Source organism: Frieseomelitta varia, unplaced genomic scaffold (genome assembly GCF_011392965.1).
Source record: "Frieseomelitta varia isolate USP_RPSP 00005682 unplaced genomic scaffold, Fvar_1.2 scaffold_235, whole genome shotgun sequence".
Lineage (NCBI taxonomy): Eukaryota > Metazoa > Arthropoda > Insecta > Hymenoptera > Apidae > Frieseomelitta > Frieseomelitta varia.
The window spans coordinates 392,872-406,868 of record NW_025109963.1 but is presented as its reverse complement, the minus strand read 5'-3'; the positions used below and the strand labels follow the sequence as shown (position 1 = coordinate 406,868).

At 34.4% G+C, this 13,997-nt stretch overlaps 3 protein-coding genes across 3 annotated transcripts; 2 read left to right on the top strand and 1 right to left on the bottom strand.

Annotated features, from left to right (window-relative positions):
* Positions 1 to 3,938: 3,938 nt before the first annotated feature.
* LOC122527871 (40S ribosomal protein S12, mitochondrial) lies at positions 3,939 to 4,485 on the top strand. The gene is made up of 2 exons (XM_043652432.1): positions 3,939 to 4,193; positions 4,270 to 4,485. The coding sequence occupies exons 1-2, from the start codon at positions 3,974 to 3,976 to the stop codon at positions 4,401 to 4,403; spliced, it is 354 nt and encodes a 117-aa protein (XP_043508367.1). The 5' UTR covers positions 3,939 to 3,973; the 3' UTR covers positions 4,404 to 4,485.
* A 6,378-nt stretch (positions 4,486 to 10,863) lies between these two features.
* On the top strand, positions 10,864 to 11,832 carry LOC122527870 (transcription factor VBP-like). Its single transcript, XM_043652431.1, has one exon. It carries the CDS (start codon positions 10,882 to 10,884, stop codon positions 11,782 to 11,784), a length of 903 nt encoding a protein of 300 aa, XP_043508366.1. The 5' UTR covers positions 10,864 to 10,881; the 3' UTR covers positions 11,785 to 11,832.
* Positions 11,833 to 12,488: 656 nt separating this feature from the next.
* LOC122527872 (zinc finger protein 511) lies at positions 12,489 to 13,705 on the bottom strand. The gene is made up of 3 exons (XM_043652433.1): positions 13,410 to 13,705; positions 13,066 to 13,267; positions 12,489 to 12,994 (listed from the first exon to the last, which is right to left on the bottom strand). The coding sequence occupies exons 1-3, from the start codon at positions 13,547 to 13,549 to the stop codon at positions 12,530 to 12,532; spliced, it is 807 nt and encodes a 268-aa protein (XP_043508368.1). The 5' UTR covers positions 13,550 to 13,705; the 3' UTR covers positions 12,489 to 12,529.
* Positions 13,706 to 13,997: the final 292 nt, after the last annotated feature.

Sequence of the window (13,997 nt, the reverse complement as noted above, 5' to 3'; positions counted from 1 at the left end):
AGGGACATTATAAAATTGTAATAATGGCGATATAACCAGGGACATTATAAAAATATAAAACACAGTATTCTACATAAAAAAAAAAAAAAAAAAAAAAATAAAAAAAAAAAAAAAATAAAGAAAAGAAAGAAAACAAAAATAGAGATAATACAAAAAAAAAGTTCTTCTGTGGGAGGTAATCCTAAAACTTCCGGGTATGAATATATTATACTACAGCTTCGCTACTACATCAGTACCTCCAACTTTAAGAAAAAAAGTATGTGTAGCTGTGATAGAAGATTAAAACATTATATTAAATATCTCTGTAAATAATGAGTATTGACAGAAATGCTTGGACATAGTCAAATTATTTTTACTTTAGAATCGACATACCAAATTTCATTAAAATCGAACGACCGAACAGCTGTGATCTCTCCTTGTGAGAATGAAATTTTTCAAAATATAAGAAAAAAGAGCTAGTAGTTGTAAACCAGAGCCAGTACTGACCCATTTACGTGAAATCGCGTGAAGTTTCATCGATATTGTTTGCAGTTCCCATAAGTGTAACAAGACCGAGCAACTCCATAGGAATTCGAGTGATGTCTCGAATTTCCGTAAGCCTTTCCAACAGATCGGTATCTCCGCTCTTCTCAACGGAGTAAATATAGCAAAAGGGGTGGTTGAACTAAAAAGGGACCATGATTTTCTTCTCTTATTCTTCGCTCGCGAAAATGCGTATGGCTTGCAAAAGCGCACGCAGCGCTTTACCTCTTTGATCCCCAAAACTAAAAAGAGAAAGACATCTCAAAATGCAAAAAGGGATCTGGCCACTCCGTAAGAAAGGACACGAATGAGGGAAAGCAGGCTTTTCCTCGGCCAACAGCGAAAATCACTGGGAATCGAAGGGGTGATGTGTCCATTTGTGGTTGACCAGTTGTCAAAAGTGATTCTGTGAAGGGTGCAGCCTGCAAAATGATTGTCATTCACATTTTTCCAGTTCGTGGGTCATTCTCGGTCTTGACAATAAAAAAAAAATGCATCATTGCACATGCTATTATTTATTTATTTATTTATCTATCTACTAATTTACAGGCAATACTCATTATCATATCATGAACATATAAAAAATAGTTGTGAATGTTAGAATAGTAGATAAAAAGGGGGGAAAAAAAAATAACAATGTCGCACATATTATATCGAAAATATAGTACCGTTCAATTATGTCAATTATGTGAGATGTTGGACAGCTTAGCTACGTTATGTTATTTATTTCTGTTAAATATGTAACTATAGATGAAAGATAACAACAGCATTCTAAATTTTATTCAGTATTTTCAACCTTGCTTTTTTAATATAAAAAACAATCTCTCCTGTTTTCTATTCTCGTTTGTATTTCGCTTGCTCGCTAAAAAGAGCTTAACTCGTTTCACTGGCCTCCAATCAGCCCAAGACCTTTTAATCAGCTTCTAATTATGTAAAATATTGATTCCATTCATCGGCAGATAAGCCGTGGATTTGGCGAGTGGCACAGTATCTTGGCATCGTGTACGCGACAAAAGTAACCACAACATCTTACGAATTTTCGCAATGTAATCTTGCGTATTCATCTTCGAGAAAAAGGGGTTGCCTTCCATGCATAATAGGTTCTGCTGGTCTCTTGCCTTAGTTAAGTCTAAGTTAGGTCGGATTAGCAGTGGCAGGCTTGGACATCTGTCGTATTGACGAGCCAGTGGTCAGCTAGATCTCGAAATGAACAACAATGGTACAGTCTCGACTAACACATCCTGGAAAATCGTAGACTCCCACGAACAACCAAGAGAATATCATGAAATTGTCATGTCATCCTTGATGTTTCACTTCGACTATGAATCTCTTCGAATACATCATCGTTTTAAAAGAATTTCTTTCATATGACCGACGACCGAATTGATTGTGCATAATAATTCGGGAATAGTCGGAACTTTTGACGGTGGAGATGTTGAACAATTCTGATGAAACTTTTATGTGTATTCTTCTGAAAATTCTACGAAAGATAACAATCATTTTGGAAAGTGTTGCGTTACATAAATTATTTCCAAGATTGGTGTGCAAATGATCTGCTGTTTTAAGATTGACCTTCTGAATGTATTCGTTTTCTGATATAATAAATTGCCTATTCTCTCTAAATTGCATTAATTGCGCGCGTCTATGACCATTGCGACTGTAATTCCATTTCCATACACGTATAGCATTAGATATATTATAATCAATTGATTTTGCTTTATTTTTTCCTTTAAATAACGGTTATTAAGTCTCTTATTAGCTTCAAGAAACGATTCACATTTGGAAATAAAAGCCTCGGGGAAACTATTCCTTGAATGGTGAAGTAAGTCTTTTTCTCGACATTGACCAGTCCTAATTAAATGATCAAACAACAGAAAGGCAATCTGAGGATTCCATCTTCCAAGTTTTATTATCTTCACAATTTTGCAAACGGTAAATTGCTGTTCACTTTCAGGTCATATGATCTCACGGATCGTGAGCTTTTTATGCAAGTTGGACGGGCCATACCTCGTAACAATGTTACTTAACAAGCTTATGCACGCTCGAGCGAAAAAAGACTACTCTTGGACGAGCGGCTTACAGATGTCAAGCGTCCGTCATATTTGGTATTCCATGGGACCTGAAAACCCTCTTTCCCTTCGGTTCGTAAGATTATTTGCGAAAGAGTTTTCAGTTTCTTGGTACTGTTACCGCGCCGTGGGTCTCCTATTTTTCTTGACATCGTTCACAATGGTCTTGACTGGGATATCGTCATCCGTAGGGACCATTTCCCTATCGTATTTCTTAGCCATATTATTTACGATCTTTTTTTCCCCCGTAGGCTCCATGCAATTTTTGCGAGAAGTATGTCAAGGTTTTTGGAATATTTTCAGGGATTTTCGTAGACTCGTAGGTTTAGGTAGAAAATAGTTTCTGGCGAGTTGGACGTTGCTCAACTTTTCCTAATTTCTCGAGATCGATGATTAGTTAAGGAGTCGTATCCCAGGGCGTGATTTCGTCATTGAAAAATATGTTCGACAGTAATTAGGCCTGGTTTGTTGTTACGTAGAAGTTTCAGTAAAAAACCAATTATACCTATTTAGCAGATGATTATCTCTCCTTTACGGGTATGCATGTCTCAAAGATGAAAGTCTGCTGGAGGAAAGAATTGTAATTGCTTCACAACTATTATTTCCTTTAAACACTTTTGGACACCAAAGACGTTTCCTCGTACGTTCACTCGGAGCTTAATAAGTCGTTTTTGTTTCCTCGTACGTTCATTCGGAGCTTAATAAGTCGTTTTTGTTTCCTCGTACGTTCATTCGGAGCTTAATAAGTCGTTTTTGTTTGATAAATACACGTTCTTAACTTTGAAACATAGATGAAAGAAAAATGAAATTATTCGAAATATGAGCGAAAAATAAACGTTATACACAAATGTTATATTACACTCTACAAAATTGCAAACTGAACAATGAAATTTCTTGTAAAATTACAATAGTGCATTAAGTATTATTTTCGTCGATATATACAATTTAGAAATTATAATTTCTAATTATAAACGTGTTGAAGGGATTTCTAGTAGCTATTTACATATGTACACTATTTACAATTGGTGCGAGGATGGAGGAAGGAGATGAAAGGATAGTATCTTGGTTGTGAATAAGGTGAGGAAAGGTTATGCGTTTTGTCTCAGAATCGCTGCTTAGACTCATCAGTGGGGCTGATGGCAGCGACTTTTTACCCCAAACGCTTGTTGTTCTAACTATTCGCTAGGCTAGACGGTCACCCATCCTAGCAGCGTTCCGCACTCTAAGCCGCTACAGTGTAAATAAATTGCGTAACTGATGTAACGAATTGTAATTGTCCTAAATGATGTAATGATCACTTTTTTTTATTATTATCTCACTGTTTACATTATTATAAGTATTTAATTTTACATTATTATAAGTATTTAATCAAATTAGGTTTCATGCAGATGAGGCTGGGATCGTCATTACGAAGGTTGCATGAACTTGGACCGTTTAAAAGGGAGAAGAAAAATAAAAATCCTTTAGGATTTGGGGTACCGTTTGCGAAAGGCGTAGTCTTAAAGACTGTAATCAGGAAGCCAAAAAAGCCAAATTCTGCGAATCGAAAATGCGTTGTCGTTCGCTTATCATCCGGCAAAGAAATGGTTGCTTTTATACCTGGTGAGTATTTTATATTTTATACCGATAAAAATTCCTAGATCCTAATTCTGGATATTTAAATTATTTTTTACTTTAGGTGAGGGTCACAATCTTCAAGAGCATAACGTCGTGCTGTGTCGACCAGGAAAAATAAAGGATACCCCAGGTGTTAAAATCAGATGCGTTCGTGGAAAGTATGACCTGCCACACGTAGTAAAGAAAACTGATTAGTCGTATGATATGATCTATAATATGATCGGTTTACGATGGATTTCTGAAAATGTATAAAATATATATATTATTTATATTATTACACATTTCGTTTTTTTTTTTTTTTTTTTTTTCAAATGGAAAATGCAACTTCTCACGTTTTCTCTTGTGGTTTCTGATTTCAATTAAATAAACCGCTAGTATTGAAGAAAATTTATCGAATACTAATTTCGCCGACGATCAACGTGAAAAGGTTCATCAAGGTCGTGGTTCTAGCGATGGACAAATCGTGGGTTTCTGACACACATTTTCGTGCACCGTTCCCCACCCTGCGTTTACCGTTAGCTAGCTGCTGGACTATACACCGTTCAGGAAGGACAAGCAAGCGTGGACACAATGTATATCGAGATGTCACAATGCAGAAAGAAGGGTCGTGGTACAGCCCCCTTCTTTCCACGTTATTACGGAAGGGTTGGCCTGCTCCTGCATCTGCACTCTGCATCCACCCACGCGGCCACTGGCTATTGGCCATATGACATGCTGACCAACATCCCGGTGTTTTCAAAAGAATGGCTCTCAACCTTGCCTCGCTTCAAAGAATCTCCAAGAAGATGTATTATTCATCTTGTCGATACACGCGACTGGTAGGCGTTGCACGGTTATCGATGTATGTTCTTGACGATATTATGAGATATAAATGTGAAGCGATGTGCTTCTCATGAGATGGAATCGAATCAAAAAATATATCGAGAGGATGAGAAAGTAAATAAAATGAGAACCTGAAGAGCAGTCAACGCTTGCGGGGATTGATGACGATACGGAATGTTATCAGACTTACGCAGGATGGGTCTTAGATTCATTAGGTCTTCATGTCGTACGATCCGAGAAAAATATACAAAGATTTAGAAAATCTTCTATATGTAAATACAAAATTTCTAAAAATTTTCTCTTTTATTAGATCTTTCTTAGTAAACAACCGACAAAACAGAAGATGTATACGTTCAAAACGGTACGCCCACATCTAAGTCGTTCATAAAACACCATTGTGTAAATATTTGAAAAAAATATACGAAGCTATCGTAAAAAATGTTGGAAACTATTAACTGAATTATAAAAGGAAATCTGAAACGATTTTCTGGTTAGGTAAAAACGGTTAACTAATGACTCACAAATCAGAATTAATACGTTACGCTATAATTAAATTTTGAACTGAACTTTCTTCCACTTTGTTGTAAAGTAGTTCTGAGAAATTCCTAGGTAAGGTAAGTAATTGCTAAGAAGATGAATGCCGTAAAAATAAATAACTTAATAACGTTAGTCTTTGACGATTTCATGTGAGCAACGGGGGGGGGGGGGGGGGGCATAGAATCTAGCTAAATTTTTTTACTTGCATGTTATACTGACTTGAATATCTAATAGAATTGTATATTACTATTTATGATTATCCCTTGTCCTTCAATTTTTCAAATTCTTCCTCAAAGGACTATTTCTTATGCTTTTGAATAATAATTGTGATTTCTTTGTCGATTGTGTTTCGCCCTGTTAAATTTCTTTCTTTTTCACTAATAATTCCTGTTATTTTGGAAACCATTAAGTCGAGGGTTATAAAAGAAAGATTACAAAAATGTATTTTAAAAACAGACCTGAACAAAATGATGAAAAAGTTTTTGCTTTCTGATAGAAGCTCTCACGAAGGTGAAACGAGAGAGGAAATTGAAAAAAAATTGGCTCGAAATTAACGACAAAGTAGACTAGAGTAGGAGTGCAGAAATACACAAATCTTTCTGCAACGGCGCTCGATGGCTTCTCAAACAAACAGCTTTTGACCTTTTTTCTTTTTTAAAAAGAGAGAGAAAGAGATTTTCAACTCTTTACTCTGTATGGCTTAGTAATTGGACACCGAGCGATCTGTTTTCTTGGGACTACTACGGTTTTCCCATTTTCAGTTTTCTCGTGGCTTTCCAGAACGAAATCCAAAAGAGATATTTATGCGATATTGCACAAATATTGCTCATTCTTTGACGAATGATGTAATTCGAATTGCAATTTCAAAATTGACAAATTTCATTCGACAAAGAATGAACCACATAGATATTTTCGACATCTTCTGTCACAAATATACAGAAAAACGTTTCTACTTCTCCTACAACAAAAGTTATTCTCCATCAACAAGTCACTTTTCCAAGCATTTTCTCGAATTTTGGCGATCTGTATACGTTGCAAATAAGACGTATCGCTTATAAGATATTTTATAACAAAAGCTATTTATCCGGGATACTACTTATTGTCAGTCGAGCAATAAAATTTCTTCTGCAAGACTCTGACCAAGGACGTATCTCACGACGAACACAATGAAATACGAAAGCTTCCAGAAGGAAAGGGTTGACGTGGGAGAAGAAAGCATGCGTAAGAACCGGAAGCAAACAATTCTCTAAGTCTGTTGGCAAAACTTGGTCGGTGGTCCGATCGCAAGATAAATTGAAAAATAATTACTGTGAACGACTTTCACATCCTAATGTCCCATTTCTCTAGAAAGCACTTTGCACAGCTTTGATGTCGAATTCTACCAAAAAAACGGTACCTGTTCTCCTTTCTAGTCGAAAATTCTTGATAATTTAAGGTTCCCTTACTTTTAAGTAACGAGAAAAGTTGTAAAACAGTTCATTATGAACAAAGCAAAACTCTTAATAATATTCCATTTTCACAGTGAAAAACTTTACAACTGTAATTAACCCTGCTATGGTACATGAAAAATGAAAAGACTGTGTTTAATGTTCCAGACCTTTATGTCTAATATTCCTTTATGTCTGTTATGTATAATATCGCAATTGTATTGTAATAACTTAGTTATTATTCCTAACGGAAGATATATATATCTTATACCCAGCCCATAAAAATACAAAAGGTTTTATTGCACGGTCATTAACAAACGGTACCTTCTACCTGTAGTATTCTCACTTAAACACGGGGAAATCTGTTTTTTCAATCAATCCTACACAATGTGCATTGACATATTAACGTTCCTATTTCAATCTCTTCCAGATTAATGTAAAATTTACACAAAAAGAATTTTTACAGAACGTATATTGAAAATTCTACGAGTATTACAGAGTAATTCTTTCGGATCAAGGGTGGCATTGAAGATATTTGTAATTACTTGTCATTCCGAGAAGAGAAATAATTTCTTGTATACATTCTACAAACTGTCAGGATATATCGTCTTGTATAATAAATTAACGTTTCAAGGTTGAAACTATTTAGCAAACATTTATTCCAAGGAATCTCCGATATTATTCAACAGAAGACATTACGTAAATCCGATTCGTAGAACTATTATCATTAGGAAACACCGTGGCTCCCATAACTGTGAGAAAGTCACGGCGATTTATGAGGTATTTACATGCCTACGATCGATACGCCGTATCGAAAAACTTGTATCACCTTCTCACCTTGTTCATTCTCCTTGCGCGAAGAAAGAAAACTGATTTCTCACAGCGCAGAGGGACAATTTAAAAAACGTTAACGACGCCGGTGAATTGAGACATTTTCCACGTCGAATCATCGCGAGGATTTTGCATCGATGTACCGTTACGTCGTTTGTATATGTATACGTTTCGGTGCGGTAGGAGCAGATGCAAATACGTCGATCCATTCATCTGTCGTTGGATGACGGCCACGGGAAAAATCGCAAATAACGGGTTGCGGCTGTCCCTGCACCATAGAAATGTGGGTTATGTGACCAAAAGAGCAAAAATTTGTATACGAGAAAGAAGGCGGTGCGGTGAATTGAGCGTCAGGGTGCCTTTCAATAGACGGCGCGCCATTTTAACGGAGCTATGAAACGGAAGACTAAATTTGGCGTGATCTTGGGACCAAGACATAATGAGACGTCTATACTATCGAATATAACTGGACACCTTCGTTGTCCATCATTTCTTCCCTATTTTTCTCACACTCCTTCTACGAACTTTCTCGTGAATTCTCGATTGAAGAGGGCAGTCGGCATTTCTCAATTAATCCTACGATAAAATACGTAAATCGAAGACAGAACGTAGGATCAACCCTTTACACTCGTCCCTGTCGCCTCTTTTTATAATTTGCTGATCGTTATAATGAACATTTTTGATGTTGTACGATGCAATATCTGAACAGACGCTATAGAGTGAAAGCTATAATAACAACGTAAAAAGAGCAAAAGTATTTCAGAAGAAGAAATTTCTCTTACAAAAAAAAAGTTTTCGAGGACAAAGGGTAAATGTAACAGATTTCAATGCTGTCCCCAAAGAAAGATTTCAATCCTGTTCCACCAGAAAGAGACAAAGGTTGAACAAAGAAGCGACACGGCAGTCTTAAAGTCAGAGCAACGAAACTAATGAACTTACGTAGTCGGTGGTGAAACTGAATCATTAATCAGCAAGAGTCGAAGAAAGGAGTGGGTCGATCTTCCGGTGGTATGCTACGAAAATTGCCATATGTTGTCCAATCCTAACGAGCCAACAGAACCAACGATCGAAAGCCGTCGCACACATGAAACACATTGACAAACATCATCGACGTGCAAAACATGACATTCCTTCATTTCTTTTCGACAGGAAAGCTTCAGCAAAATTTCACTTTACTGCAACGCTTTCACCGGATAATTTATGAAAACTTTACGTAAACTTATGCGATTTTCTCTCAAGGTGAACGTAATAAATCATGTAACGGTATGAAACTGCCAGAAACAAAGATCAAACGAAATGCTACAAAGAATTGTCGAAGAAAGGTCGACGAAAGGGTTATTCAGAATACTTCTGTGCATACTATTGACACCCTGGGCTGTCCAACGTTCGAAACGCTTAACCCTTTGATAAACGATTGGAAACGAAAGGAGACTCGTTGACGTATAATCTGAAAGAAAAGATTTTAGTGTGCTAACACTGGATTTTTCGAAATTCTACAAGAGTTGACTATTGGTAGAGTTAATTTAACAGAATCTGACTGTAGTTCAAGAAAGATAATTTATGATGACACGACAAGTCTAATTAATATAACTGGAACTGAATAACTCTGATTAATATAATTGGAAGTAACTAAATTCGATTTTTCCCCCGATAGGCCTTTTAGTATTATACTGTTTGTCTTCTGATTTGAAATGTTTCTTAATTCCACTACCACGAACAAAAAACATATATTTTTAAACAATGCAACCAAACTATTATATTAAAATTTATTTTAGCATTTACTTTAGCTATTTATCATTTACCACATTATAGATTGTCTCGGGACGAGCGATACAAACGCGTATGGGGTGTATTTAAAATAAATAGAAAAAAAAGAAAACGACTTTGATGTTTTGTTTCTGAGAAAATCGAGTTTCAAGAAAAAAATAGACACTCGGCTATCTTCTGCCCGAATGCGTTCAATTGTTATTTTCGCGAATGCGAATATTCATGTCTCCTCTCCTGGAGATACTCTGGGATACAATCAATTACAGCGATTATGAATATCAAACCGATTTTCTTCCGCGTTCGTGATCGTGTTTACGTTAATTATGTAAACGTATCGTCCCATAAACATTTTGGAAATAAGGAGACAAATGCGTGTCCGTGGCGCGTCGCGGCATTACCATCATCAGGGCCATATCCCCACCATTTTCTAAGGAGCCCCCTTACAAAGGTCTTACAAGGGTTGGTCAGTATATAAACGAAACTACACCCTCTTTCGTTTTAAACCATTTTGATCACTTGCTCGGTGCACGTCCTACGAAAAAACGGAACTCTGCGTTTGACTTGTCTGTGAAAAACGAATTTTGTGAAACGAAATTGTCAAACGAGTGAACAATATTTGAAATATTCGATCAGTTACCGCCAGAAAATCTTCAGAAAGAAACGTGGGTTTTGAAACGACAGTGTGTTGTGAGATATTAGTGATCGGTGATTGAGTTCATCATAATTTCATCATAGGTAAGAAACATTGTTCGTTATAGTACATTATAGTACAGTATAGTACAGTAAATGACAAGCGTAAAAGAATTCCGAATTTGCGTAATTACGTGGCACGCTAATGTGACATTCAGTGACATTGTTACATACATTTCGATTTTTAATTAAATGAATTAGATTTTGATTTCTCGTTGGAAGAGCTTTGCTTTGTTCATCATCGAACGCGTTGAAATTTAAGTTGTTGCTCAATTTTCCGAGTAACGTTTCAGTTTCACTAACGTAATTTTCCTTCGAAAGTCAGTATATCGTCGATTATACTGCTATCGGCATTTCATCATTTCAAACGATTGTTATCATTCATTTGAATGTATGAGTTTCTACTCCGTCCGCGCTACAAACATACTTTATTTATATTGCGACTATCATGCTTCGGAAATTAAACAAATCGAAAATAGAAAAGTATCCATTTATATTATTTTTAAAAACGCTCGGATAGCCAACTAATTTGCAATAATTTACATTTATTTGGAAAATGGAAAAATAATGTATTAATTGAGTTATATTTTTCAATGTAGATGGAGAAAGATTGCGGTTCCAGAATGAATTTATTACCCGAATGTTTTGAGGATAACAATCAAGTTAATGCGAGTTCCAGTACGTGTACTGATTTAATTCTGGATCTATCTGTTAAGACGGCAACAAACTCGAACAGAATATCAGAATCATTTACGACGGTAGCAACACACAGTCGTGATAATCGATTTTCCGAATTCAGAAATAAAAATCCTTTTGAAGTTCGAAACTCCATGGTAACACCACCTTCTGACTCTGATTCTCCGAAGAAGACGAAATCCGAGTTAATTCAAAATTATCTAAACGCGTCAGCAAATATCACAGGACGAAATGGAGGTTTACCTATTTTGCCACTGAATATTCCTGTTCCAATTGTTCCCATACTGCCGGCACTGTTGAATGCAAATGATGGTAGAATGATCAACGGTACTACTACATCGATCACAAATTGTAATGAAATTACACTACCTAATTTATCCGCAGATGTCAATAAAAAGCCACCAAGGCCTTTTAAAGCTTATCCAAAAGATCCATTATCGCTCACTGTGGGAGCATCTGAATTGGTGTATGATCAAAATTCCAATGAAGCCTATTCAGAATTTCGGAAACGAATGCTGGAATCAGTGCAAAAAACATACGAAGGAACGAATACGAAAATGCGGAGAACCACAAAAAGTCCTGTACTACCAACGAGTACTGTTGACGAAAAGGATGCGGCGTACTTGGAAAAAAGAAGAAAAAATAACGAAGCCGCGAAACGTTCCAGGGATGCACGAAGAGCCAAAGAAGACGAAATTGCTATCAGAGCAGCTTTCCTGGAACAAGAAAATATTAGATTAAAGTACGAAGTTCTAGCACTTCGAAGGGAAACAGCGAAACTAAAACGTATGCTTTACACACACTAATACACTATAGCAGTGTCTGTACATTCTGTATAAATTGAAAAAAAAATTTATGTGGCAACCTACGCAGGTAGGATCCTTTGTAAAATGACAATTTTAAGATATTAATTTTAAATTATTTGTAAAAAATATAATTTGTGTGTTATTTCTAGTTAAAAATTTCTATGTAATACACATAAATTATCTGTATTACATAATACATATTATATTACACATGCCAAATAATATAATGTAATATAATATATATGATATAATTTATATGTATATTATATATATCATTACATTATATATAATATTTATAATAAATATATATTTTTCTAAGTAAACAATATAGAAAAGTTGTTTATATATATTTTAACTCTTTAAACTTTGGTTTTAATATTTAGTAGATATTCAGTTAAATAGACAGATATGACAAATTCAACATTATCACATGTATAAGAACAGAAACTCAATTTTATTTAACAAAAACTATTAAATTTTATATTGTTTGATATCTGAATTATTATTTTATATTGTTTTATATTTGAATTATTATTATGTAATATTCTTATGAAATTATTATTATAATAATATTATATAATCTTATTATAATAAATCAAATAGACTATATGATTTTGTAATATACAATGTATTTTTGCCAATATGTAAATAAATGAAAATACGATAGAAATTAAGTAAAAATAGTAGATTTGTACATATGAAGATTGTTGTGATATTTAAAATATATTTATAATAAAACATTAAGTTACGAAATGCTCTTATTGTCATTCATACACTCTGATAATGTATCGGACAAATCCATCATACATCCTGTTTCCAGTACATTTTTCTCATTGGATTGATTTTTAGTAAGTGCTTTTGTATATGATTTTTGTATTTGTCTAGGAATAAAATTTAACGAAGTTGTTCCTGTTCTAGTATTTAATGTATTTCCATGAACAGTAGCATTTGGTAATGTCGCTGTCTTTGCCGCAACAATAAACATTTTAGATTTCTGATTTTTATTCAATTGTATTCTCTTAGGTTTGGATTCTTTTTTCTCTGGTTCTGGTTTATTAATATCCATTTTATCTTTTGACTTATGTTTTATGCACTGTACAGTATTGTCAAATCTAAAATTCTTGGGAAATTTATGTACATTAATGCAATGATCCTTTCTCTCAGTTGAATTAACAAATTTCAAATCACATTCAGACACATAACATTGATACTAGAAAAAATAATTAAATTTAATTATTATTTATTAACATTCCGATGTAATAACAAAATGAGAATAAATACCATTGGTTGTTTCGTAGATAAAATTTGGAAAAAGCTATCATGAGTTTCTTGAATATGAATATCTAAGAATCTAGGATTTGGTAGACACTTTTTACATTCTCCACAGACATATCGATGATTACTGTTGTAGTGCATTTCAAAATCAATTAATGTATTAAATATTGCTTGACAGCCAGTAATATAACAAGAGAATTCTTTTATACTGAAATTAACAAATTATTTTAGTCATCACTCTATACTGTTTATACTACGTTTTAGGTTATGGACAATGATAAACATACATATATACACATATATATATATATATATATATATATATATATATATATATTATTCTTACTTACACTTCATGACACAATTCTTCATCATCTTCAATAATAACACCTTTTCGTTGAAAAATTTTGCAAATATTGTACGAATCCTCAAAAAATGGATCATCAATAGGTCTTAATCCTACACCTATATTTCGTAAATATTCCTCCATTATTTTAAGATTTCAGTTTTCAAACTTTACAAAAAATATTGTAATCTAATGTTAAATTATTTGATAGTGCACATTGTATATTTGTTCAATACATTATTCTTTAAAACATCAAGACATTTTTAACACGGTAATAACGCAGCGACACTACTACACTCTGGTGGTGCAATATTCAAATAAAACTTTAATATTTATCGTTATTTCGATTATCGAACGCAATTATTCTGCAGTTAGAAAACGTTCATTGCACGAAAAATTGTTCCGTGCGTGTCGCGATTTTAAATTACGATTTCGTTAAATAAAATTGTACAAATTTGAAATGTAGTGATAGGTTGTGTGACAAGTAAATCGAGGGAATGATTTTAAATATGAAATTACGACGGTACAAGATGGCAAACGGAGTTCAAATTCAAGATAGGAAAGTTGGTGAGTGATTTGCTCGTTCGTCTTG